At 41.6% G+C, this 27473-nt stretch overlaps 1 protein-coding gene across 1 annotated transcript in view; it reads left to right on the top strand.

The window, feature by feature from the left end:
* LOC141103691 (sodium/glucose cotransporter 4-like) overlaps positions 1–27473 on the top strand; it is a 53222-nt gene that overhangs the window by 8995 nt on the left and 16754 nt on the right. The window contains exons 3-9 of the mRNA XM_073593580.1: positions 9048–9152; positions 10355–10519; positions 14931–15036; positions 21163–21243; positions 21377–21582; positions 24378–24513; positions 24957–25064. Of these exons, the coding sequence (XP_073449681.1) occupies positions 9048–9152; positions 10355–10519; positions 14931–15036; positions 21163–21243; positions 21377–21582; positions 24378–24513; positions 24957–25064 (907 nt within the window). The remainder of the gene's footprint in view (positions 1–9047; positions 9153–10354; positions 10520–14930; positions 15037–21162; positions 21244–21376; positions 21583–24377; positions 24514–24956; positions 25065–27473) is intronic.

The following is a 27473-nucleotide window of genomic DNA, read 5'->3' as shown; positions in this document are numbered from 1 at the left end:
TGCAACTTTTTATGTCACACAGTATTTGCGCAGCAATTTTTCAATTGCGTTTTCTTTTTTTGAAAGAAACTGTTTCATGAATAAAAAAAAAAAAAAACAGTAAAGTTAGCCCAATTTTTTTTGTATAATGTGAAAGATGATGTTACGCTGAGTAAATAGATTCCTAACATGTCACGCTTTAAAATTGCGCACACTTGTGGTATGGCGCCAAACTTCAGTACTTAAAAATCTCCATAGGCGACGCTTTAACATTTTTTACAGGTTACATATTTAGAGTTACAGAGGAAGTCTAGTGCTAGAATTATTGTTTTCGCTCTAATGTTTGCGGCGTATGTAACCTGTGTGTATCTGGCTTTGATACTAGTCAATGGCTCACCAGCCGCTGACCTCACCGCACGTCCCTGATGTACAGCCACAACCCAGATAATCCTCATCTCAGTTTCATAGTCTGGCAGCATTAATGCTATTGTTGCAAATTGTAATGCTCTAATAAATATACAAATTGCCAAAGTCCAAACCTTGTGTTGGTATTTCTATTTTCCTTCTTCAGTGTTAACTGTAACAAGGAATTTATGTGGGGAGAAACACAAATGTTGTCTCTGGTGACTTTTTGAAAGTACGGGCTCTGAATTGGAAGCTTTATCCTTCTCCTTCATTTACTGACCTGGATAAAGCATCTGATGGGATGCACATGCACAGGCTTGCTCTGGGGCAGTGAAGTAGTGAAGCTAAGGGGCAGGAGGCAACCCTGGAACTTAAACCTTTAAAAATAAGTCAGCTCCCATAAATTGTAAATATCACGGAGTATAAAGAAATCTAGGGTCCTAAGAGGGGTACCAAAGGCTCCAAGGTTTCCATATACAGTAATGATCTTACAACCACGGAAGGTTTTTTGTTGGAGAGCTATAGACTTTTCCCATAGAAAATGTTTGTGGGTTGTATTCACAACTTCTGATGGATTTGGTGCTAGGTCTTGTTTCCAATAACTACCGTAGTGATGCACAACTTGGCAGACAATAGGATATTAGCCACAATACCACAATATATAACTGGAAACTCATCTGTATCCAAATTGAGTAAGGCTAGTGTTGGATGTGCCGGGGTGGTAATTCCGGTTACCTCATATATCAAATGGAATATTTTCCACCAGAAGCTTCGAGTGTTGTTGCATGACCATAGAATGTGCATGATGATGCCTGAGGCTCCACAACAACGCCAACATAGCAAAGAGCTTGTGTCAAACATTTTTTCTAATCTACATGGGGTAAGATACCATTTGAGTGAGACTTTTAAGGCCAGTTCCCAATGGTTCACACTATGTGTGATATTATGGGAGAAGCGGAAAGCCTGGGGAAAAGCACAAATTTTGAGTTTTCCCCAGAAAAGTAATTGAGGGGAAAACTTCCAATGGGGACACTAGTTCTGGTGACCTGTGAGTCCCCAAGGAATTCCCTTAATTTGCAGGGACAGGAAGGGAAGGGAAATCACCACAATGGGACACAGATGGCAAAAAAAAAAATCTCACAGGGGTTATAACCCACCCTTAGACCCCTTTCACACTGAGGTGCTTTGCATTAAAAATAGCGCCTGCAAAGCGCTCTGAAACAGCGGCTCTATTCACTCCAGTGTGAAAGCCCGAGGGCTTTCACACTGGAGCGGTGCGCTGGCAGGGCATCAGAAAAAGTCCTGCCAGTAGCTTCTTTGGAGCACATTAGGAGCGGTGAACTCACCACTCCTAAAGTACCCCTGCCCATTGAAAACATTGGGGCAGCGCTGCTATACTGCTGTTTTGCGGGTGGATTTAACCCCTTTTCCGAATAGCGCCGCTAAAACGATGGTAAAGCGGCACTAAAAATAGCGCCGCTTTACCGCTGACGCCCGGGTCGGCTCAGTGTGAAAGGGGTCTTACTCTTTCCAAAATAGAAAAAAAAAGAAGTTTTGCCTATAGTTCTACTTTAAATCTTATTTTCAGTAAGGTTGGCATCTTGCCTCACTGTATACAGTTTTTCTTGATAGAACTGGATTTCTTTTTGTGAAGTTTCTTGTAAAACTATTTTCAATTTCTTGTAAATAGTTTTTGGTGAAATTTCTTACCTGGAGATCCTGCCAGTAGCACATCCTGTTGCATGTTGACAATGCTAAGCCACTGTCTCGCAATTAGCAGCAGTGGTGTCAGCCTGCTGTGCTGACACCTTCACTTGGCTGTTAGGCAGCCCAATGGTCACCTGAAGGAGCCTGCACAACAAGTGGACAACACCGCTGTCAATTGCAAAGCCGTGGCTTAATGTTGTCAGCTTGCAACAGAAAGTGCTGTTATTGGCAGGATCTCCAGGTAAGACTTCTTGCAACAGATACAAATATAAAAATATAAAAAAAATTTAAGAATGCAGTACAGTGAGCAGGAATGGACTTGAGTTTGGTCTGAACTGGGTTCGGTCCAAACTCAGAAGTTAGCTGTATTGCTGGGCAATAAGCTGTGGTCATATTAGGTTAGAGATGTCACAAGCATCCTCCCCCCTTTGTTACATGCAGCTGTGGGGTTGGGAAATCTCCCATACACAGCTCACTGGGCCAGTGGGGATGCGATTATGTTTACAGCTTCCTTCAGGTTCAGACACTACTCCAGCAGTAAGGAGTGATGCCAAACATACTTAAATATAGATTTTGAGTCTATGTGCATTTCAAAGTAAATCTATCATAAGTGAAATTCGGGGGTTGCCATTGCTGTACGCCTTTTGAAAATGTTAGTTGCCTGGAAACTGTGTTGACCATGTGGCTTGAGCACCGTAGAGTCATTGTTCCATAAAATGTTTGCAGGTCGGTAAAGACAGAAGCTGTTGTGATACCATGTATTGAAGGAAGAGTGTCAGCATGACAGCCAAGCAATTAGTATATTTAGGTGGTCAACAATGGCAGCCGCCATGTTTTTCTCATTCAAGGATTCTTTTAAATGTACATAAAGCCAAAAACATTGTTTTGTTTCGGATAGAGTGGGGAAGGATTGCCATCTGTGTCTCATTTGGAGAGATTTTCCTTCACTTCTCCTTCTTGGAGTCACAATAGAAAAGAGAGGAGATGTCACCAAAGTGAGGGGAGCAATGCTCTCAGACAGATAACACTGGAACATTTGTGCCCATTAGATGAATTACCATCATCTTTTGTTCTGGTAAGAAATCTAAGGTTTCATGCATACGGGCATACAGGGGTCGTACAGCATGCAGAGCTGTAATGACATTCCCCACTGCATAAAGCCACCCATTGAGATGCATTAGAAAAGGTGGCTGTACATGGGTGAACACCAGGAGTTGCATCCATCTTCCGAATACGCACTGACATATACACTGAACACAGATAGTGTGTGTGCAACCCCAGCCGCCTCTTCTAAAACATCTCAATGGACAGTTGTACATGCCTGCAACAGGCCCCTGGTATTTCATCATGCAGGCTCTGTACACTTGAAGGCCGCTCTACAGCAGTTTGCATGAAATCTTAAGGTTTACACCATGCAGACATAACATTATGACCGCCCACCATAACATTGGGTTGGTAACCATTTTACTGCCAAAACAGCCCTGACCCATTGGGGCATGGACACCACTAGACAAAGCATCACAGCCTCCACTAACTTTCCAGATAGCAAGCAATTGTGCTACAATTCGGAAATGGCTTGCTAAACTATTGCTAGACTTGCCAGGCTTTACAACTTTGTTGCACAATTGCAGCAAGTCAGCATTGCATGACTCCAGATCAACTTTCTTTGCAGACATTCTGTAACTCTGCTGCAAGTTCTGATTCAGTTATGTTGTGCAATAGTCATCCCACCACAGGGGTCACTGTGGATGAATTTTGATGCTGTAGACTTTCAGAGCTCTGTAGACTCACCACTGCAACTTTGCTCTTGCTAGAGACTTACCATGCAAATTTGCTACAAATTAGAAAAGTGTCAACTAGAACTTGTGCTTCAAGTGCTCTGCAGGTGTGCAACTTGCCAGTGAAAATGTGCAGCAAGTTAACAAGACTTGCAATTCAACACTGACACAAATTTGTGGCAAGTTATCCTTGCCATCTGGGTTGCCTTCTCCCCAAACAGCATCCTGGTGCCATCTCTTTCTCAGATAAGAAACGCACTTACTCGGCCATCCACATGGTGTAATAGAAAATGTGATTCATTTTCTGAATCCAGTTCTGATGCTCAGCATGGGAACCCTGACCGGTCTGCGGCTATGCAGCCCCATACACAACAAACTGCAATGCACTGTGTATTCTGACCCCTTTCTATCAGAACCAGCATTAACTTTTTCATCAATTTGAGCTACAGTAGCTCTTCTATTGGATTGGATTACACGGGACAGCCTTCACTCCCCACGTACCACCATGAGCTTTGGCCACCCATGACCCTGTCTCCCATTTGCTAGTTCACCTTCCTTGGACCACTTTTGCTAGGTCATGACCACTGCAGACCACGAACATGCCTCAAGAGTTGCAGTTTTGGAGTTGCTCTGACCCAGTCATCTAGCCATTACAATTTGGCCCTTGTCGGTTAAATCCTTATGCTTGCCAATTTTTTCTGCTTTCAACACATCAACTTCAGGAACAATATGTTGACCGGCTGCCTAATATATTCAACACATGTTTAGGTGTCATGAAATATTTAATGTAATTCACTTTACCTGTCAGTGGTCATAACGTGATGGCTGATCGGTATAGATTTCTCATCACTTTGTTTTGTGACAGTTGTCACCAGGACACATACAGAGGGTGAATCTCCCCGGTGAGGACATGGGCACCAAATGAACACTTAACACTCTATCCAAAAAAAAAAAACAACAACTTTGTCTTTACATACGCTTTAATTTTTGAATATAACAAACCCTGACACTGTGACAGCAAACAGATTTTGGTGTCATCAAGCATACTAATCCAAAACTTCAACATATGGCTCAGTTTAGTGGTAATAACAGTGCACATATAATCCTTGTTTCTTTTTAATACCTACCTATATGAGGACATATTTACTTATAACCACATGTATATTACAGGTCTTGTAAAGTACCTTGGAAACTATCTTTAAGAATGTCTCCAGCTTAAAGATTTATCAAATGTTCCATATCCAGGCTTTTTGCTATGCGTTATTGTGTGCATAACACATATGCGCTGGTGTGTAGTAAAAACGTGAGCTGCCATGTGATGTTTAAACACCTCCTGGTCCTTATTTATTTATTTTTTAAAGTCTGCAGCTTATTGCAATGCATTCCGGCACATTTCAGCAGGTCAGAATGTGCTGCACAAAAATTCAACATGTCCTATATTTTTTTTTTTTTCTAGCACACAACATTGCAGTGTGTTGTGCCTGCATTGGCAAACACTGCTGGTGTGAATGAACCTTAAAACCCCAAAAAGTCAAAGTTTGCCTAATAAAGTGGTTGTAAATCCTTCCCTATACTCAGTGAAGGAACTATCTTCAGGTGATACACTGGGATTAAACAAATCCTCCTACATAAATCGTACTTGTTTATCTGCAGTCTTCTCTTCTGTATATCCATTCAATTGTTCAATTATAAGCTTGTCTGAAAGTTCAGAAAAAAGGGGGCGGAGAGCTGAAGTTACACTCTGCAGAGCTCAATGAGGTGAGGTCTGAAAACTGATTGGAAGGGAAAAAACACATCTCACTCCACACAACTCACAGGAACATAGCCGAGGCTGTCAATCTGCTGGAGGTCCCTCACTTGTCACCCTTTTTTCTCTTGGTGAAACTTGTCAGGAGTGATTCATGCTGATAGCAGAGGAATGTGGCAGCAGAAAGGAATTACACTTAGAACTTTTAATTGAGACAAGTACACACTATTGAGGGATATGCTTTGTTCATAATCTTGTCTGAGGTTTACAACAACTTTAAGCCAGCCTCAAGTAAATGCATTTAATTTAGCTATTGATAGAGTGAAAAAAATAGTTACAACTTGAGATTGGAGTGTTGTATGTGACCTCGTTGTGAGGATTTTCCCCTGTGACAAAGCAGGATGAGGACAATAAAACAAGTTGGAGATCTGGCCACACTGTGCCCAGTTTCAAGGCACCTTTATATTCCAAGCACACCAACTGTAATCTGATTACAAGCAATATCGTATTTGGAAAATTCAAAAAGAAATCTCTAAAATATTTTGTTAAAGCATTGAAGTTAATGGTTGTTTACCTGTGACTTACGAGTTCAGAAGACAGAGAAATTTGTCAAGACAAGCAAAATACAAATTCACTAGTTTTTCAAACACTGGGCTTCAAAAATGATCCTATCCCATGTGGAGCAAGTGTGCAGTTCAAACTCTAAAATAAGGCATGTTGCCAAGTTAATAGTTCCCTGGTCACAGTATTACTTCTATATAGGTCCATTGGTGTTGTTTGGTTAATAAATGTTCAGAATTACTATTAAACAAATTAACAAGGAATAAAGTGTTTGGTAATGTTTAAAAATATTAACTTTCAATATAAGACACCTGTGAAAGTTCTCGTTTATCCAGGTTATGGTATAGCTTTAAGTAGTTAGTCAAATCCAACCAGCCTGATCTGTAATGCTGAAGAAGTTTCACCACTTAGTTCAAAGGATGATACCCCAGCATTTATAGCGTCTCAGTCACCCTTATCCAATTACCATAGAACAAGGGCGTCCAAACTTTCTAAACAAAGGGCCAGTTTACTGTCATTCAGAGGTTAGGGGGCCTGACTGTGGATAATGGAAGTAGAAAACATTCTGGCGTCAGTGGGAGTAAACAGTGTCCCATCGTTGGTGTCAGTAGGAGGAATAGCGCCCCATCGTTGGTGTCAATGGGAGGAATACTGCCCCATCATTGGTACCAGAAAACATCCTGGCATTCTTTGGAATAAATAGTGCTCCATTGCAGGTGTCAGTATCAGAAATAGTGCCCCACGATTGGTGTCAGTGGGCAGGAATAACGCCCCAAGGGCCAGATAAAGGCAAGCAAAGGGCCACATCCGGCCCTTGAGCCACAGTTTAGAGACCACTGTCATAGAATCTGTCTCTGGAGATGTTGATTGTCCAAAAACTGGACGCGTGGTGTCTAGGTTTGTGAAATCACCAAATTCCATAATCAAATCAATATAGAGCTACCAAGTCTGGGACATCTGTTATTTATTCAAGTCACAAGGCTGAAAGTGTGATTTGCTGTCAAACTGCCAGTGTAAAGATGTTAATTTAAAGTGATTGTGAATTCTATATTTGTTTTAATTAAAATAATAAATACAGTAGATTATATTTACCTGCTCTGTTTAATGGTTTTGCACAGAGCAGCTCCGATCCTCCTCTTTTCAGGTCCCCTGCTGATGATCTTGGCTACTCCCCTTTGCTGAGTGCCCCCATAGCAAGTTGTTTGCTTTTGAGACGGCTCTGTGTGTCCATAGACACATGCTGCTCTTCCCTGCCCCACGCTCCCTCCTCACTGGCTGTGAATGACAGCAGCAGGAGCCAATGGCACCCATGACTGTATCTGAGCCAATGAGGAGGGAGAAAGCTAAGAGAGTCATTGCTCTCGTTCACATCACTAGATCAAGATCGGGTTCAGGTAAATATAAGGGAGGGCTGGGAGGATCAGCATGCAGAAGGTTTTTTGATGAGGTAATAGTACTTAGTGCTACTATCCAAGCAATCCAGCAGTAGTAGAGCTCACAGGTGCCAGATCCTTATTATCACAGCTGTGCCATATATTCATAAAAGTGATCCGCACCACTGTAGCTGCTCTTAGAATCTCGTTTATTGTAGAAACCAGTGTACAAATCAGGAATACAGTGAGTTGACACATTTCAGCCTACAGGGCTTTAGTCATAATAGTTATAACTAAAGCCGTGTAGGCTAAAACACATTAACTCACTGTATTCCTGACTTGTACACTGTGGTTTCTACAATAAACAAGATTTTAAGAGCAGTAATGGTGGTGCGGAATGTGGATCACTTTGATGAGCAGTTTTTTACCTTAATGCAGAGAATGCAAGTTAAAAACGTTCTGCCTTTACAAGAACTTAAATTTAAATAGCAGTATAAGTGGCTGATAGATGTTAAGAGTTGGTCATTCCAATATATACTGTGTGTGTATAAAGGCACTCATGGGTCTTTCAGTGTAAATAAGTCAAAGATTTGAAGGAGCTTGGTTAGTCTATCTTAGGTCTTTAGAAAGAAGGACTGAGCTCCATCAAAATATATGTGCATATCAATTATTTCTTTTAACAAGGCAGGATTTAGCCATATTCAGAACAGAATCTAAAGGTGAACATCACCTGATGATTATGTGTTTTGATACCTCTTCAACCGCTACTCAATCTCTTGTTCCACAGATTTATATGTTAGGCATGCACAGCATCCTGAGAATGCAGTGCATTATACCATGACAAAAGGACAGGTTGTCTTGTAAAAATAAGTTCAGCCCACTGATACTGTCTTTCACTCCTCTCCCCCATGTATGCATGGCTCCAGCTGAGACCTTGCTAAATACCTGATGCTTCAGGTTTTAGTAGCGCATGTGACCTCCTCCCAGGATGCAGCAATAAAAGCATTGAAAATTTGGACCCTTACTCAAAATACTAAAATTGTTATGTATAACATACTGCAGGGGTGTGCCTACAGGGGTCACAAGGGTCACAATTGCAACCTGTCCCTATGCTCCAGGGGGCCTGTGTGACTCCCCCTGTACATCTGGATAGGAGGATTGAGGAGCAGATGGGTGGCTGCATACAGAGAGACCGATCTCTCCATTTTTCTTCCGCACATACTGAATGCCCGCTTCTACTCCTCTCCCTCCCACAGGCCTTCAGGAGGAAAATGGAGAGATCAGTTCCTCTGTATGCTCCTCCCATCCATCTTCTTTCTGCTGCACTCCTGTGTGCTCTTCAGCCCCCCTGTGCTCTCCCCTGACCACCCCTTGTTCCCTGCAGCTCTACCGGCTTCCCCCCTCCCCTCTCCTCTCCTGAAGGTTCTAGTTACGCCACGGATGAACTGTATGTTTTTAATAATAATACTCTGGTTTTTTTTGTTTTGTTTTTTTCAGATTGGAGCCTCACTGATGTCCAGCAATGTTGGAAGTGGTCTTTTTGTTGGGATGGCTGGGTCAGGGGCTGCAGGAGGGTTGGCAGTTTCTGGTTTTGAATGGAACGTAAGTCTGTATTCTGTAACTTGTAAGAATAACTGTTTTTCAGTGCATTTTCCCATTTAAAAAAATTATACTAGAGATAACATTAAGAATAAATGGACTTATTTCAAAAAGTTTTACACAAGCCACGTGGCTGTAATATTTAAACCTTAATGGACTTAAAATAACTGTCACATTTTTGAAATTGCTAATGTTTTCAGCATGGATGTGTCTGTTGTACTAGCTCAGTGGGATTTCTGTGTAGAAAGTAGGATTTTGGTGGATAGGGCATTCAAAAATGTAAGAATGTATTAAAAAATACATTAATTTAACTGGGGTTTTCTGGTGCTCAAGTTTAAGGCTGAGTTCACATATGTACAGCCACGGTTTCCAACATGGGGTCCGGTGCGAATCAAGTCCGAATTTTTGCTTGAATTCGCACCTGAACTGCACAGGACCCTTTTGGAATTTGGACCGTGCCCGCCCCGGAGCTGTGTGAACCGGCCCCATTGTGTGCCCGACACACTCGCATATCATGTGAATTGGATGTGGGGAAATCCGCATCCAATTCGCACATATGTAAACTGAGCATCAATATTACAAAATTTAAGAAACTATTTACAAATTTGTAAACATAATCACTGTGCAAATCTGAAAAAAAATAGAATAGTAAACTTAAGAGCAAGTAACGTGTCTATAGAAATTAGACCAAGGAAAATCTATGATTTCAGATCATATGAAAATAATGAGCCTTTCTCTTAAACCTCATCGAAGGCTCATGGGGGATCCTAATGGATAATAAGGCTTTAAAACTGGGTTGAAAATTTTCAGTATAAGGAAACTTACTTAAAGTTTTTTTTCAAAATGACCAAATGCCTGACAGTGTTATCTTGCAGCTTTTAAATATTGGGTTTAATTCAAGAACAATAACTGCATTGATTCTCTATGTACTCACTGTGTTTCTCCTTCAGTTAAAAACTGTGGTAGACGAACTGCCTTCCACTCAATTGAACCCGACTTTAAGTGGGTCTTCCTGCTGTAATTTGTTCAAAGCTCTCTGTAGAAGTGCTGCAGAAAATGGGAAGTGTTATACAAATTGGTTTAGTTAATAAATAAATTTGTGCGTTGGTAGGATTGCTTCAGGTCAAAATTTACTAACTTCATCCATGTCAAAAAAGAGTGAGATGGGCTGTTCCTCTAACACCAATTTCTCTTTTTAATTTAAGGCTTCCTGGGTGCTGGTAGCCCTTGGATGGATCTTTGTTCCCGTTTACATTGCTGCTGGAGTTGTCACTATGCCTGAATACTTGAAAAAGCGGTTTGGTGGTAAACGGATTTGTATCTACATGTCTCTTCTTTCGCTCCTCCTCTACATCTTCACTAAAATTTCGGTGCGTTGACCCTAGAATCACAGGATAGGTGAACAAAAAGGCATGTTGGTTTTTATGTACTGTAATGCACAGGTAGGAACTGGGGACTTGTTGCAATGACATCTGTCTAAGATAGCCATTCTCAACCAGGGTCTTGTAGAACCCTAGGGTTCCTTCAGAATTTGCTAGATGTTCCCTCAGCTATTGCTGGCTAGCCTCCAATTGTATGATCCCTGTATAGTTTGGGGGCCAACACCACTTGGCAGAGCCAGCAGCATTACACCAATGATCTTTTTAACTGTCTGTGAGGGTGGGACTTCTGATCCCCACTGTAAGGCTTCATGTACACGCCTACTTTAACCATCAGCCATGGGAAAACGCAAAAACTGCAAAATTGTGCCATGATTTTACTGTGATTTTGCCATGATTTACAGCCGGTGGTCAAAACAGTCTTATCCGGAACACAATTCTTCTGTGTTCAGGAGAGGGAGGTTTGGGGAGGTTGAACCTCCCCTAACTGAGGCAGCTTCTAAACGATCCTCAAAGCCTATGTGTCCATGGACACATATGCTTTTATAGAGTTAAGTTTAGGAGCTTTGGAAAAAAAAATGCCAAAAGCTTCTAAACTCAAGTTTAGGAGCTGTAGTGTACATGAAGCCTTATGCCGCGTACACATGACAGGTTTTGCCATCGGAATAAACTTCGAAGGTTTCCCCCGACGGAACTCCGACAGAATTCCATTAAAATGGTCTTACCTACACATGGTCAAAACAAAGTCCGACCAAAGTCCGACCGTCTAGAACGCGGTGACGTACAACACGACGGGACACGAAAAAGGAAGTTCAATAGCCAGTAGCCAATAGCTTCCGTCTCGTACTTGCTTCAGAGCATGCGTCGTTTTTGGTCCGACGGAACAGCATACAGACGATCGGTTTTCCCGATAGGGGAATTGGTTCAGTCGGAAATATTTAGAACATGTTCTATTTCTTGGTCCGTCAGAATTTTCGGGGAAAAAAAGTCCGATGAGGCCTACACACGATCGGAATAGACGATGAAAAGCTTCCGTCGTACTTTTTCTGTCGGACATTCCGCACTTGTGTACGCGGTTTTAGAGGAGAATTCTTTCATGACATCCAAAGTTGGGGGCATTCTTCCCAATGACCCTTAAATAAATGTTTTTTTTCGCAGGGGTTCCCTGAAATCTGAAAATTATTTCAATGGTTCTCTGGAGTAAAAAAAGCTGAGAAAGATTAGTTTATGAGATGATTTTCCCTAAGCTGGCCATACACACAGCAACATTTTGTCCAATTCTTCATGAACCGACCAAAATTTGTTCAATGGTTGGCCCTGTCTGCACACTTCCATCCATCATCTTTCTTTTGGAAAATCAAATGCGTCGGGCAGACAAGGTTTATGGCCTAGATCTAAAGCGTATGGCCAGCTTTACTGGAGAGACTTCTTTTTACTTCCTGTTTAGTCTACAGGACAGGAAGCAAAGGGAAATCTTGATGGAACACAGAAGGCAAAAAATTGGCTTTAATAAACTTTAGGCAATCCAAGGCTGGAGTATTCCCTTCATATACCATTGGCTAGACTGTGTGGACTGCAGTGTCTCTCTGTAATCTTCCCCTATTACCCTAGTTTGTTTGACACTGTATTATTTCTAAGCCATTGAAGGGAGATGTCAGTTTATGAGCACTCTGTCCAAGAGAGGACTGGTGACATTTGAGGAGGAAAACACAACCAACTAGTCCTTTCATGGAAGGGCTCAAGAAAGTATAGCATGCAAAGTGTTGTGTTTCATCGATTAATCAGTATGAAAGGTAGAGGTTCCTAAAGGACATGATTTATTGTGACACACCTTTTCACACCTTATAGCACCAACTTTCTTTGTAGATATCAGCATTCAGTCATATGACATTTTAGAACATCAAAGGAAGCTGGTGCTGGAGCTTGAATTGCAGGTCTACGTAGGAGGCCGGTAGCTATATGATGCCCAGCATGTGTCACTGAAAGACGGTACCATTGTGATTGATGTCTGAATGATGAGGTTTCTCCAAACAGACACAACTTAAGCCAGCCATAGATGGATTGAAATTTGGCCGGTTCAGCAGGGACCGGTCATATTTCAATCCATGTATAGGCACCCTAGTTGTACAGAAGTCAATTTATCGATTGACTTCTGTATAATCACCCTGTTATATTTTTCTGAATTATTGGTGCTGCTAGCTATAGCCAGCAACACTAATCATTGTGTTTTGATGACAGGGAAGGTTCCCTGCCATAAGAACACCATAGCACTCAAATGTGTGGATGAGGGAATCGGCACATTTTTTTTTTTTCATTTAACCAGGTGGTAGAACGAAAAAAAAAAGAAAAGTGTATAATGTATGGCCTGCCCTAAAGGTACTGGCCTGGGGGGGGCAAATTCCCACCAGACCAGTCCTCATCTGCCTATATCTGAAATGTATTAAAAATATGCATGTGTTTTTGAGATACTAAGTTTACTAGTTATTGTTGAATATGTTTCAGGAAATTACGTGAGTTATTTAAAATAAAGGCGGTATAGTTGGGTGACATTATCCAGCTGACTGACAGCTGACTTCCTCTACAGGGCTTTTTTTCTCAGATAATAGGTGCAGGAACTCCCCCCTTCTAAGTCACTTTGTGTCTCCACCCCCTACCCACCTCTGAACACCGACCCTTGATTCCACCCCTACCCACCTCTGAGCACTGACCCTTGATTCCACCCCTACCTACCTCTGAGCACTGACCCTTGGTTCCACCCCTACCCACCTCTGAGCACTGACCCTTGACTCCACCCCCTACCCACCTCCCAGTACCGGCCCCTTTAGAGAATATACAGAGTATCATTTTGTAATTTGTATGGTATTTGGTAATGATAACAAGAAAAGCAATAAAAAAGATCCCCATGGCCAGCAGCAATAAACACCCCCCCTAGCAACAATAGACCCCCAGCAGAAACAACAGATCTTCCAGCAGCCAACATCAATAGACTCTCCAGTAGCCAGCAACAGTAGGCCCCTCCCTAAACAGTAGATCCCTTCCAGCAACAATTGACCCCCCGGTAACCAAAGATCCCCCTACCAGCAACAATAGATAGCTATGCAAAAATCGATCCACACCAGCAACAATAGATGTCCCAGCAGCCATCATCAGTAGACCCTCCATCACACCCCAGCACCCCTTGCCATACATTTAGTGCTGGAGGTGCTGGAAAAAAGCCCTTCCTGTAAGTGAAAGTAAGGTACTGCTACAGAGGAAGGTCAGGTCTCCTGCCCCACCACACAAAAGGTTTTGCTATGTGGCAGAGCTGTGTAAATCCCAGGACTGAATGAACAGAGATACAAATCCTTTGGCAGATTAACCGCTTCAGCCCCGGAAGATTTTACCCCCTTCCTGACCAGAGCACTTTTTGCAATTCGGCACTGCGTCACTTTAACTGACAATTGCGCAGTCGTGTGACGTTGCACCCAAACAAAATTGACATCCTTTTTTCCCCACAAATAGAGCTTTCTTTTGGTGGTATTTGATCACCTCTGCGTTTTTATTAACAAAAAAAGGGCGACAATTTTGAAAAAAACGCAACATTTTTTACTTTTTGCTATAATAAATACCCCCCAAAAATATATTAAAAAAAAATTTTTTTCCTCAGTTTAGGCTGATATGTATTCTTCTACATATTTTTGGTAAAAAAAAAATCGCAATAAGCGTATATTGATTGGTTTGTGAAAAAGTTATAGCGTCTACAAAATAGTGCATAGTTTTATGGCCTTTTTATTATTAATTTTTTTTTTACTAGTAATGGCGGCGATCTGAGATTTTTATCGGGACTGCGATATTATGATACATCGGACAAATTTGACACATTTTTGGGACCATTGGCATTTATACAGCAATCAGTGCTATAAAATGCATTGATTACTGTAAAAATGTCACTGGCAGTGTAGGGGTTAACACTAGGGGGCAATCAAGGGTTTAATTGTGTTCCCTAGTGTGTGTTCTAACTGAAGGGGTGAGGGGACTGTCTAGGGGAGATGACAGATCGCTGTTCATACTCTGTATGAACAGACGATCTGTCTCCTCAGAGAAACGAAAACTGTGTTTACACACACAGATTCCGGTTCTCCATGTGCCCCGAGCGATCGTGGGAGCCCGGCGGTGATCGCGACCGCCGGGCACTCCCATTGGCTCCGTGGGCGAGCAGGGGGCGCGCGCCCCTAGTGGCCACAGGGCGAAGTACATAATGTTGTTTCGCCCAGCCGTGCCATTCTGCTGCAGTACAACTGCGGTGGCTTGTCGGCAAGTGGTTAAGCAACTCACATGCAATCATGTAATGGGCTGTTTGCTTGGAGATCGACTTTAGCTGAATTAAATTTTTGTTTATTCTACTTTTTTTGTTCTGTTTCAGACAGACATTTTCTCTGGAGCCCTCTTCATCCAGGTGTCACTGGGATGGAACATTTACCTGTCCACTGTCTTACTGCTGGTTGTGACCGCAATTTACACTATTGCTGGTAAGTGTCATATTCTTTATCCTCTAAAGATTGTTCTGGATTGAACTTTGCAAAAGGAATTAGTGGGAATAGGAATGTGAACAAGTATATAATGGTCATTTGGTTAGTCAGTGAGTTATCAGACTTTAAAGTAGAACTATAGGCAGCATTTTTATTTTTTTTTTCATTTTGGATATAGTAAGGGAGGGTTATAACCCCTGTAAGGTTTATATTTGCCATATATGTGCCATTGGGGAGATTTACCTCCTCTTCTCGGGTCCCTGCTGCTGTCTCCTCCCTCCTGTTCAGTGTCTCCACAGCAAGCAGTTTGTTATGGGGCACCCAATCCGAGCCACAGCTCCCTGTGTCCATTCAGACATGGAGCTGCAGCCCGGCCTCGCCCCTCTTAGTCCTCATTGGCTCACTGACTTTGATTGACAGCAGTGGGAGCCAATGGCGCTTTGCTGCTGTCTCAGTAGGAAGGAGGGAGAGTCCTGGGCAGCCGAGTCTCTTGTGCAAAATTGCTGGATGGGGATGGGGCTCAGGTAAAAATTAGGGGGGGGGGCTTAGGGGGGCTGCTACACACAGAAGGCTTTTTATCCTAATGCATAGAACGCTTTAAGATAAAAAAAAAAACTTCTACCTTTACAACCACTTTAAGAGAATATCTTGGGGACTCCCAAGTCACCAGAACTGGTGTCCCCATTGGAAGATTTCCCCTCTATTACTTTTCTGTGGACAACCCAAAGTATAGGATTTTCTTCTACTTTCACTTTTAATAATAACGGTAAACAGGACAAATAGAGAGGGGGGATCTCTCTAATGGGGGCACAGACAGCAATAAAAAACTGACAAGTGACAAATCACTCTCGACTCTATCCTGTACTAAAGAAAAAAGTCTAGCGTTTAGTTATACTTTAAGATTCCCCTCTCTGGCAATGCCCTGTGGGTTTGAAGGGTGGCCCCATTAACCTGCATTTGTCGCAATCGGCAACAGACACCACTTGCCAAAAGAGACAGGTGTTTGTTTTTTGCCACAGCATGTGTACAGCTGTAAGTGACTGCATGTTTCTGTTCAGGCAGACAGTTGGGGCAGTAAAACCAAGACTCAACTGTGTGACCCCCCCCCCGGCTACACATGTCAACAAGCCCTTAAAGTGATACTAAAGTCTCATTTTTTTTCTATAAAAATAACAAACATGTTATACAATGATATGATCCTCCTCTTCTTGGGTCCTTCCCTGGACCTTCCCCCCTATTCAGTGCCCCCACAGCAAGCGGCTTGCTATGAGGGCACCCGAGCCAAGCAGCAGCTCCATGTGTCCATTCAGACAAAGAGATGTGTTTTGGCCCCGCCCCTCTATATCCTCATTGGCTAACTGACTCTGATTGACAGCAGTGGGAGCCAATTGCAACGCTACTGTGTCTCAGCCAATCAGGAGGGAGAGTCCCAGACAGCCGAAGGCACTCGTGAACCTCGCTGGATCAAGAGGGGGCTCAGGTAAGTATTAGGGGAGCTGCTGCATGCAGAAGGCTTTTTTTCCTTAATGCGTATAATGCAATAAGATAAAAAAACCTTCTGACTTTACTTTACTTTAACCCTTTATCAGCTTATTATATCTTTTAAAAGTAAACTCCAAAGCAAGAAAAAATTGCTAGAACGAATGGACCAGCATCACCGTATAAATGCTCATAACATTCATTTTCTTTATTAGGAAATCCACAGGATACATACAGAGACTGTTGACGCGTTTCAGCCAGAATGGTTATGACTAAAGCCCACTCTGTAGGCTGAAACACATCAGTATTCTCTTTATGTAAGGTTTTGTACTCCTGTGGAATTCCTAATAAAGATTTGTTCTGGATACTTCTGTGATAGCTGTGCAGCTTCAGATCTGGCACTCGTTTGCTCCTTCACATTATACATGAGTCTGAGGGTTGTAGCATCACACTGATTTGTTGTGTATAATAAACAAAAGTTGCTGTCATGCAGTCGGGCTGCCCCCACACTGCAAGAGCTAAATGCCCATAGAGCTTAAGGGGGCTGCAAGAAGTTCTTACCCGATCCTCCGCTCTGCATTGCTAGAAAGTACCCCACAGCCTCCTCTACCCAATGTTCTAGTGGTTCCTCTGATGCTATCAAGACCAAGCAGAGCCGATAGCCCTGCATTGGACACGAGGATGCTGAAGGACAGTCCTCTGCTGGAACATATAGGAGAGTGCAGACTGCCAGGAGAGCAGAGGATCGGTTACGTAAAACTACTTTTCATGGCCCCCCTTTTTTTTTTTTTTTGTACTTATTGAATAGAATTAAAAATTCTTCCAATGCTATATAACAGACCAAAGGGACCATATAAGTGAAATTCATTCTTTTGGTTTGTATACAATTTAAATCAACATAACTAAGTTATGCCTGTTCCATGAGTGGAATCTGTCAGTTAACTTAAACCAACTGCACAAAACATTTGTGTCTTGTGTAAATCAAGGACGAGTTGGAAACCCTTATGTGACGTTACAATCAGTGGAAGTTCAGTAGCCTATTTGCACTAAACTCTAAAATGACAGATAAAAGTGCAGTAAACCACAAATTAGCTGCTAGCTTCTCATTTATGATTACTGCTTGTAGTGAGGTATGTGGCAATCCAACCTCCCTTAAGCCTTGTATACACAATCGGATTTTCCACAGACAAAACCTTGGACTCTTGTCCGAAGGCTTGTGCCTGGATTTTGTCTTGCATACAAACGGCAAAGAACTGTTTGCCAACAAACACGAATGTACTGATGTACTACGTGTTTTTTTTAGCTCTTTAGTGCCACCCTTTGTGCTCCTTCTGCTAATTTTATGTTAGTAAAAGTTTGGTGAGTGTTGATTCGCGCTTTTCATTTCGCACTTTTCAGTTCGCGTTTTTCATTTTGCGCTTTTCAGTTAGTTTCTGAATGGCTGTTCTTCAACCAGCCATGTTGTGGAATCGGAGGAGATAACGTGTTATTTATTATTGGCCTTGGAGTTATTGCTTTGACCCAAGTCCAGTCCAGGAACAGGAGGAGGAGGATTTCTTGGACCAAAAATTGGTTGCTTTATTAATCGTGACCAATTATGTCATATGCCTTTGCTGCGGGAGCTCCAGGAGAATAATCCGGATGATTTTCGGAATTTTCTCCGGATGCTGGACCCCTGCTTTCACCAACTCTTGGCATTGTTGACCCCCTATATTAAGAAGTAGGACACATTCATGAGGCTTTTATTTTATTTTTTGGTTGAATAATAATGATTTGATTTGGTATATTTTCTATATTTTTGGATGCATAGAATGCACTTTTTGGTTAAGTTCTATTGGCAGATAGCATGTCTAATTTTATTTGTTTTCTTTTTTTTTAATGCACAATAAAAAAAATGTGTAGAATAATACTTGGCTATGTGTTTTACTTCAAATGACAGTTTGGGAGTAGGCAGTTACATTAAAAAAAAATGTAAAATTGACAAGGGACACCAACATAGTTGTATCTTTGATCTTAAAAACTACAGGATAATGGTGTTGTGGTAACTTGCCTAAATAAAAAAAAAAAGCATAATAATATTATTCTTGATATCACTATAGAAAAAAGCCTTTAAAAAGTTGTTTTGCAATAATCCATCAGTATCACCAGCAAAGCAGCTTCATTATTATCCCATTAAAGAAGAAGAGAATTGTGCGCTGCATTTGGAGATTTCATAATTTGCCACGTCACGAATGATAATGCTCCATTGCGAATGCTAGTTTACAAGACCGACCGCTTCTGGCTCATCCTTGCTTCCGAGCATGCGTGTTTGTACTTCGGACTTTTGTCCGACAGATTTGTGTACACACGATCGGAAAATCCGACAACACACATTTGTACACGGAAAATTTTAAAACCTGCCATCCAACATTTTTCTGCGGAAAATCCGACAACAATTGTCTGATGGAGCGTAAAAACGGTCGGATTTTACGCCAACAGCCTGTCATCACACATTTCCCGTCGGAAAATCCAATCGTGTGTACGAGGCATTACTCATAGGTTCCTATATAGCACAAAATGCGTAAGCTCTGATGCATTGCTGGTAAAGTTTGCCATACACTGATCGTATTTCAGCTGCTTCTTGTTTAATCTTATACAAATTAATTCCATGCTTTGCCTTGTTGACACCATCTGGCTTGACAAAAGTTGATTTTTTAAATCGTCTTTTGTCACTGAGCCAATTGGAAGATTCTCAGCTGAAAAACACCTGCATCCAATCAGCTATAGGTACTGTTCAGGTATTCTGACAGCCGTGGGTTCTGGTTGTCAGAATACAATAGTCGGTGTTCTGCCAAAATCTCCAACTTATCAAAAACTCCAACCGTGTCATAGGTGGCAGCATTGCCCATGCCATCAAATACTCCAACTGAGATCGCAGCAGTGATCCTGCGCAGGCACAATGCTGTGATATCAGATGGAGTATTTGATGCCATTCTTTTAGTCTGTGATACGAATGCCACGCAGGCACGCTGCGGTGGCGAGAGCAGTTGGTGTATTTGATGCCTTTTACGTGACAATCTGACCTGCAGAAGAAGCCCCTTCTTGTGCACGCGCTCGCACATGGGCAATACACCCACCTATGACGCGGTTGGAATTTTGATAGGTTGGAGATTTTTTCAGGACACCGGCACTGCAGAGTCATCCATCCAATACTGTTTAACATGGATAGGGGAATCAAGTGATTTCTCTAGTTCAGCCTCACAACAGAAATGTTATTATATGGACAGGTTTTAGTAGAGATGCATGGTTCAAATGCCGAGTATTTTCACAAATACTTGTACTCGTCAAAATGCTCAGAAACTGATATTTTGCGGTGCGATTTGAGCCCAAACAAATAAATAGGTTAAAATAGCACTGCAAAGAATCGCATGCAATTTGAACAGAAATGCAGTGCGATTCCTGTCCGAATCGCATGCGGTTTATTGCACTCCTCATGTGTGAACCCGGGTTGAAATCACTATGACAAGTTTGGATCCACACAGAAGCGGTGGGAGAAACCAAATACGATTCTGCAACTGCTCTTGCGAGTACTCGCTGATATTGAATACCGAAACTTTGCGGTGCTATTTGAGCTCATGCAAATGAATGGGCTCAAATCGCAGTGAAAATAATTGCATGCAGTTTGAACAGGAATGCAGTGCGCAATTATTTTCACTGCGATTTGAGCCCATTCATTTGCATGAGCTCAAATAGCACCGCAAAGTTTCGGTATTCAATATGGGCGAGTACTTGACCAAAAGCATTGGTACTCAAACTCGCCAATTAATAAAGCGTATAGGTGCAACCCTAGTTTATAGCCATACATGCATCAGAAACTTGAGTATTTTCTTTGGTTAGAAAGACATAATGGGGTTGATTTGCTAAAAGCAAATACATTGTGCACTTTGCAAAGTACAGTTGCACTCTGCACGAGCAGTTGCTTCAAAGCTTGGTAAAAGAGAAGAAACTCTGCTGATTTCCATTATCCAATCATATGCAAGCAAAATGCATTTTTTTTTCCTTTGCATGTGATTAGTTATTGTTTGTAAAGTGGAGCTTTACCTAATTTACTAAGCTCTGGAGAAACTGCACTTGCAGAGTGCAACTGCCTTTTGCAAAGTACACACTCTATTTGCCTTTAGTAAATCAACCTCTTTGTATGTTCACATCCTCGGCAAATACAGGAACACATGTTGAATGCATTACCTAAATCCCAACTGTCCCTGATTTCAAAGGGGCTGTCCCTGATTTGGAGCAATGTCCCTCTGTCCTTCTTTCCTCCTCATTTGTCCCTCATTTTGGTCTGATCCATATAGTTGTATATAAAATGCACTTTTTATCTTTCAAAAAGTGTTTCCCAGTGCTAAACCTTTCATCCAAATTCTAAATTGCTACATTTGTAAATTTTAAAAGCCAGTATAAAATAATAGTAGTGGTAAAAAAAAGCCCTTGTGGATTTAATTAACTTTTTTTGGTTAATTCTCCTTTAAGGGGGTGTGGCAGGGGGCGTGTCCTATGCCTACATACATTTGCTGGTAGGTGTCCCTCATTCCCATCTAAAAATGTTGGGAGGTATGCCTAAATGCCTGAATTGTTGTCCATTAATGTCCATTCATCTCTTTATAACAGGTGGGCTTACTGCAGTTATCTACACTGACACCCTACAGACAGTCATTATGGTGGTGGGGGCTTTTATTCTTATGTTTATATGTAAGTATACTGCTGTTTATTGTATTACTGTTCCATAATACCTAAACATGGCAACCCCATTACTAGCATTTGTATCATAAATACAAAAAACTGATAACATAACTGTTATATTCAAATCTGTTTATCCCTCCAGCATTTAATGAGATTGGCTGGTACACAGGACTGGAGCAGAAGTACATGGAAGCTATTCCAAAAATAATTGTCCCGAACACAACCTGCCATCTGCCCCGCAGTGATGCATTCCATATGATGCGTGACCCCATCACTGGGGACCTACCCTGGCCTGGCCTTATATTTGGTCTGACAGTGTTGGCCACCTGGGTTTGGTGCACTGATCAGGTAAGGTGATCCCGCTGTGGTGTCATATCTTTCAGGAATCTCACAGCTCTAAGATATTTTAGGGAGCACTGTGTTGAAAGAAATCTTGAAAATATATGCATTCCTAGCAAGTGTATAAATTGTCAAAACACATTAAAGGAATTATATTATATACAGTGCCTTGAAAAAGTATTCATACCCCATGACATTTTCCACTTTTTTTTCATGTTACAACCAAAAAGGTAAATGTATTTTATTGGGATTTTATATGATACACCAGCACAAAGTGGAAGGAAAAACCGACCGCTTCTGCTTCTGAGCATGCGTGGACTTTTCCGCGACGGACTTGTTGGCGGAAAATTTGAGAACCTGCTAGCAAACATCTGTTGGCGGAAAGTCCGACAGCAAATGTTCGATGGAGCATACACACGGTCGGACTTTCCACCAACAAGCTCACATCCAACATTTCCGTTGGAAAATCCGACTGTGTGTACGCGGCATAAGTCTTTGAACAAATCACAAGACACTATCCAAGGCAATATTTACACATCTTCCAGAGCTGGAATTAAGAATATAGGACAAAACCGTATAAATATAATAAGTAAGAAAACGAGAATTAAAAAAAAAAAAAAAAAAGGAATGAAAAAAACCCCAGATACTCTTAAATTTTCCCCAGTTGTTTTCATGTCCAGTACATTTCACACCTACCAACTGCTTTCACATTCAATACAATCAAGAACATGATGGAATTCCTGTAGAAAAAAATTATAATTAGGCTTAATATGCATTCTAGGTAAAGGGCTTTCAGTAATACAAACTTGACAAAATTCTTATTTTACTATTAGATGAAATTAATTTATGTATTCAGGGATTATTATTTGACTATTATTATTATATTATTATAATATACTGTATATACCCCGATCAGCCATAATGTTAGGACCACCCACCTAATATTGTGTAGGTTCCCCTTTTTCCACCCAAACAGCCCCTTTTGCTGCCAAAACAGCCTTGGCATGTCGAGGCATGGACACCACTAGACCTCTGAAGGTATGTTGTGGTATCTGGCACCAAGCCATCAGAAGGAAGTCGTTTAAAGCCACCCTGCTTACCTACTGAATCCTCGCACTAAATTGCTGTACACTGGGTTGGAGCTTCCATGGGTCTAAGGATCCCTCCCCCTGCCACAACGAGGCTGCAAAGACCAACTTCTCATTATTATTATTACCATTATTTGGTTCCTCTCAAGTATTCATAGCTTATTACCTTTAAGTTCAAACACTACAAGCCCTGATGAAGGGGCATTTCCACAGACGCCTGAAACGTATTATCTAGCTTTGTAAATTTTAGGCAAATTTCTTTATTGGGCTATTTTATTGGACCAATCCATTTTGGACTCTTACCTTCAAGTCTGGTAATTTATTTTTTTTGGTTATAATCTAAAGTCTTAGTCTTTGAACAAATCACAAGACACTATCCAAGGCAATATTAAAAATCTTCCAGAGCTAGAATTGAGAATATACGACAAAATACAAATAAAATAAGTAAGAAAACAAGAATGTAAAAAGAAAAAAAGCAGATAAATTGCTTTTAAAACCCCCCAGCTGTTTTCAGGTCCAGTACATTTCCCACCTACCAACTGCTTTAAAATTCAATAAAATCAAGAACCTGATTGGGTTCCTGCAGAAAAAATGATAATTATGCTTAATATGCCTTCTAGGTAAAGGGCTTTTAATAAGATAAACTTTACAGAATTCTTATTTTACTATTAAATTAAATAAATGCATTCAGGAATTATTATTTGACTATTATTATTATATTATCCTATACTGTTTGTAAATATATATATATAGAGAGAGAGAGAGAGAGAGAGAGAGACCAACCTGCCATAATGGTGTGACCACCCATCTAATATTGAGTAGGTCCCACTTTTTCCACCAAAACAGCCTCTTTTGCTGCCAAAACAGCCCTGGTATGTCGAGGTATGGACACCACTGGACCTTTGAAGGTATGCTGTGGTACCTGGCAGCAAGTAGCAAAGTCCTGTAAGTTGTGAGGTGGGGCCTCCATGGATCGTACTTTTTTATCCAGCACATCCCACAGATGCTTGATTGGATTGAGATCTGGAGAATTTGGAAGCCAAGCCAACACCTCAAACTCATTGTTGTGCTCCTCAAACCATGCTTGAACCATTTTTGCAGTGTGGCAGGAAGCATTATTCTGCTTAAATAGGCCACTGCCATCAGGGAATACCATTTCCATGAAGGGGTGTACTTGTTCAACAACAATGTTTAAGTAGGCGGTATGTGTCACAGTAACATCCACATGAATGGCAGGACCCAAGGCTTCCCAGCAGAACATTGTCCAAAGCATCACACTGCCTCTGCCAGCTTGCCTTCTTCCCATACTGCAAACTGGTGCCATCTCTGATGCACACACCTGGCCATCCATGATGTAAAAAAAAACATGGTTCATCAAACCAGGCCACCTTCTTCCGTTGATCCAGTTCAGATGCTGACTGTAGGTGCTTTTGGCTGTGGACACAGGTCATCATGGGCATCCTGACCATTCTGCATCTACACAGCCACAAATGCAATTCCCATTTTGTATGCTTTCAACACATCAGTTTCAGGGACAACATGTTTACTTGCTGCCTAATATATCCCACCAACTGTCTAATGCCATTGTAAGAAGATAATCAGTGTTATTCAGTGGTCACTAAGTTTTATATTTATATATACACACTTAATATTATTATTATTATTTAAAAATAATTCTTATTTTACTATTAAAATAATTTATTAAATGTGTTCCAGGTTATCGTTCAGCGATCCCTAGCAGCCAAGAACCTCTCCCACGCTAAGGGAGGCTCCATAGTTGGGGGTTACCTGAAAATTCTTCCAGCATTCTTTGTAGTACTTCCAGGAATGATTAGCAGAGCCTTGTTTCCAGGTGAGATCCCTCTGGATTCTGGATATTGGCTCTAAGCTCACGTATAGCCAAAACACCTGACCTTTATATGTGTTCCATAGTGAAGCTGGAGGATAAGAATGACAGGTAGGAACTAGCACCATCTGAAAGGGTTTGCCATATTTCTACCATGTATGATTTATGTCAGAAAATACAACCCTAGCCCAAATAATGTGAAATATATGAACATAGTGGCTGCCGCTGCCATCCTCTCTTTCTGAAAATGCTAGTTGCCTGGCTGTCATGCTGATCCAATGGCTTTATTGTTTTCAGAGGCACTGCAACTAACATGCCACTTGTTCTGGGTTAGTAACCCAGAAAGAATTGTTACCAAGAAACTAATATTCTCAGACAGATACCAACAGGGACAGATCCAATATTTCTCTCATTACAAGTTTCCTTTACCATTCACCCCATTCTTCCAGATGAGATTGGCTGTGTTCATCCAGACGAATGCCGGAAATATTGTCAGATTGAAACAAGCTGCTCCAACATTGCCTATCCCAAGCTGGTAATTACACTCATGCCTGTCGGTGAGATGTCACTTTATCTTCTCTGTTAGTGTATGTCTACACAACCATAAAAGTTCTTCTCATACAAATGCTTTGAAAAAGTGTTTGCATTCATATATGATTTTAGGTGTTATTTTGTTTTTTGCCAACAAGACGTGTTTTTAATACATATAAACTCCCTCGGATTGGGACCTTACCCAGGGAACTCATCATATTAGCTGGCGGTGCTTAATACATTCTCAATTAAAAATATCTTTAAAAAAGAATATATTTTCAATGGATGCGTTGTTAAAGTGGTTGTAAACCTCAGACATGGAACATTAACAATTCATATCCCTCTATAGTGTCTCAATCCAGGGCACTAAGTTTTATTTCTGTCTGTTGATTCATTCTTCTGCTATCAGCATAATTCTCTTCTGACAAGTTTTCCTGACACCAAGAGAAAAAAAGTGACATGGAAGAGAATTCTAGCTAATTGACAGCCTCTGTTCCTGTGAGCTGTATGGAGGGGTGTGTCCCTTCCCGCCAATCAGCTCTCAGAGCTCTCCTCACTGAGCTCTACAGAGTGTCATTTCAGCTTTCTGACAGCTCATACAAGCTTTCTAAATTCTGGACTTTGAACGGAGAAGAGAGGACCGCAGATAAACAGGTACAGCTCATGTAGGAGGAATTGTTTGCTCTCTGTGTATAACTTGAGGACAATCACTTCACTGGGTATATGTAAGGGTTTACAACCACTTTAAGCAGTTTTCCGCCTAGTAGTCCCTGAATGTTGCACTGTGCGATGCATAATATCATTTTAGTTGTGTGATGCAATTATTGATCATTTCCATACTGTTTGCAGAGACCAGGTCTAAGGGTCCAGGAGCTGGCATTTTGTATGCACTTTGCACAGTGTCATATAGTAGAATTCTGCGTGGAATATGCCGACCAAAGGTTGGACCTAGAAAGATTACTTTCTTGTGTTTTTGATGGTCTGTTCTTCATTAGCAGTGCTAACAACCACATGACTATATGTGAAGCCAAAACTTTTTTCCCTAGTTTTCGATAGATTAGGGAAGGGTTAGAAACCTTTTTGGGATTTTACTGCTATCTGGATATATCCTCACTTTCTGTTTTGCTGATAAGTCCAGGGCCGGTGCTAAGATTTTTGTCTACTTAGGTGAAGGTGCGCCCACCGCCCCCTTCCCCCACTGTCCTTACACCACCCAATCCCCCCAACGTCTTTCACCACCCCCTGCAAAACAGCAGTCCCGGAGCCAGTTTTTACATTTTTATCTTTTTTTTGTGTTTCTCAACTGCAGTCCTCAAGGCGCCCCAGCAGGTCATGTTTTCAGGATTTCCCTCAGATGAAACGGCTGTGGTAATTACTAAGGCAGTGAAACGGGTCAAATCACCTGTGCAAAATAATGGTATGCCTGAAAACATGACCTGTTGGGACACCTTGAGGACTGGAGTTGAGAAACACTGCCCTAGAGAACAAAATATTTATTTCCTAACTAATTTTAGTAAATTATAATAGATGAGATTGTGTCAAGTAAATAGGTACCCATGTTAAACCTGAACATTGCTTGGGCCCGCAATGATTTAAAATCCCCTACAGGTCATCCGTTTAGAGTAACGCAGGAGCACTGGGGCTAAAATTATTGCACTCATTCTGGCGTGTGCGCTGATATATATAACATGTGCAGGACAATTGCCGTTTTCATACGTAGGTGCCCCGACGCACGTGTTTTTTTCGTAGGCGTGTGTGTAGGGAGGCTCTAAAAAAAATGTTCATTGTTTTTGTTAAAGGTCTCCTTATATGCTTAAAACATTTTTGGTTTAGTTTGTATTTATTTTTACATAACTTTTATTGCTATCACATAGGGGACCAATAGCCCCTATATGGTAGCTTATGGGTGACAGGTTCTCTTAATGGAGACACCCGGGATCTATTAGACCCTGGATGTCCCCTCTCTAATCCACTGCAGCTGATGGAACACAGACTATGGGGTTGATTTACGAAAGGCAAAAACCACTTTGCACTACAAGTGCACTTGGAAGTGCAGTAGCTGTGGATCGCTGTAGATCTGAGGGGAAGCTCTGCTGATTTTATCATCCAATCATGTACAAGCAAAAATGCTGTTTTTATTTTCCTTGCATGTCCCCCTCAGATCTACAGCGACTGCACTTCCAAGTGCACTTGTAGTGCAAAGTGGATTTGCCTTTAGTAAATAAACCCCAAGATTCCATCAGCTGCTTCCCCCAGCACTGATCCTGGAGAATGACAGCTTCGGTCCAGGAAGTGACATCATACACGTCACTTCCTGGTCTGTGTACAGGAGGGGGGCTGAGCGGATGGAGTTCTGCTGAGCTCCCACCGCTCTTGTCAGCGCCATGACAGCACCAGGCCTGCAGGTGGGACAGCGGAGCCTGGTGTACATGGCA

The sequence above is a fragment of the Aquarana catesbeiana genome, linkage group LG07, assembly GCF_042186555.1.
Source record: "Aquarana catesbeiana isolate 2022-GZ linkage group LG07, ASM4218655v1, whole genome shotgun sequence".
Classification (NCBI taxonomy): Eukaryota; Metazoa; Chordata; class Amphibia; order Anura; family Ranidae; genus Aquarana; species Aquarana catesbeiana.
This window is presented reverse-complemented; position numbering and strand designations above follow the sequence as displayed.